Genomic DNA, 1,222 nt, shown 5'->3' on the forward strand with positions numbered 1-1,222 from the left:
GGCAGAGAGGGCAGCTTCTCCCCAGGACTCGATGATCCTACACTTGGTGGATCTCAGAAAGAGGAGCGTGTTCAGCTTGCGCCCTTTACCCGGGTGTCCCTCTGTCCAGGTTGGTGAGCAGGGTAGAAGGGCAGCTCTCCGGGGGGTTGCTCACGACCCACCGCCTGCCTACCTGCTTTAGGGCCACCTGTTGCACCCAGCCTCCGCCCTGGGGCCACAGCCTCGACCGCAGATCCCTGAAGGTGTCTGCCAGAGCCTGCCGGGGCTCCCGCCTCAGGAGACAGTACAGCACAGGGTTGAGGCAGCTATTGCTGTGTGCCAAGCAAGTAGTGACAGGGAAGACATATGTCTGGATAGTATAGAAAGTACTGTTCCAGGGCACTAGGTCAAACTTCACCAGGACACCCCAGAGAGTGACCACATGGTTGGGAAACCAGCAGAGGAAGAAGGAAGCCACCAGGATGCGGACAGAGCGGGCCACGACCCTGCTGTCCTGCTGCCGCCGTTGCCGCTGCTGCAGGAAGGCCAGCAGCAGCAGGTAGCTGGTGGTGATGACGCCCAAGGGCACCATGAAAGCCAGCACCACCCTCTGCAGCTGGTAGGCCCCCAGCCAGTACCTGCTGGGGAAACGCAGCAGGCAAAGGCGCACACCACACACCTCACCCTCCACCCCGAAGACAGCTGTGGGCACCGTCACCAGAGCAGCCGCCACCCACACTGCCAGAGTGGCTATTCGGGCCCAGAAGAGTGAGAGGTGGGTGCCTGGCCCCGCAGCCATGGCCACCACCCAGTAGCGAGCAACACTCAGCGCTGTGATGAGGAAGATGCTGGCATAGACGTTGAGGACAGTGGCCGTCAGAACCATCTTGCAGAGGGCACCTCCGAAGGGCCAGTGAAAGTCCAGTGCCGACTCAGCTGCCCAAAAGGGGAGAGTGAGTGCCAGTCCCAGGTCCGCCAGAGCCAGGTTGAAGACGAAGGTGTCTGAAGGTGGGCCAGGGGCTCTCCGGGCACAGTTACTCAGTACCCACAGCACCGCCAAATTTCCCAGCAAGCCAACGGCCCCCACAAGCCCATAGGCCAGGGCAACTATGAGCCTCAGGGCTAGGAATTTGACAGGCATCGGAGCATCATCAGCACTCAGCACACTGCCTCCGGAGGCATTGGCCCAGAACACGGGTGGAGAGGCAGAAGTATTGAGTGTGAGCATCGCAGGGCATCAGAG

The 1,222-nt window shown here is 61.1% G+C and overlaps 1 protein-coding gene across 1 annotated transcript; it reads right to left on the reverse strand.

The window, feature by feature from the left end:
* Positions 1-1,222, reverse strand: RXFP4 (relaxin family peptide/INSL5 receptor 4). The gene has a single exon (XM_010368102.1). The coding sequence runs from the start codon at positions 1,205-1,207 to the stop codon at positions 86-88; it is 1,122 nt and encodes a 373-aa protein (XP_010366404.1). The 5' UTR covers positions 1,208-1,222; the 3' UTR covers positions 1-85.

This window comes from Rhinopithecus roxellana, chromosome 8 (assembly GCF_007565055.1).
Source record: "Rhinopithecus roxellana isolate Shanxi Qingling chromosome 8, ASM756505v1, whole genome shotgun sequence".
Lineage (NCBI taxonomy): Eukaryota > Metazoa > Chordata > Mammalia > Primates > Cercopithecidae > Rhinopithecus > Rhinopithecus roxellana.

Coding starts and splice junctions, on each gene's coding strand:
- RXFP4 (XM_010368102.1), bottom strand. CDS start 1,207: ATGCTCACACTCAATACTTCTGCCTCTCCACCCGTGTTCTGGGCCAAT.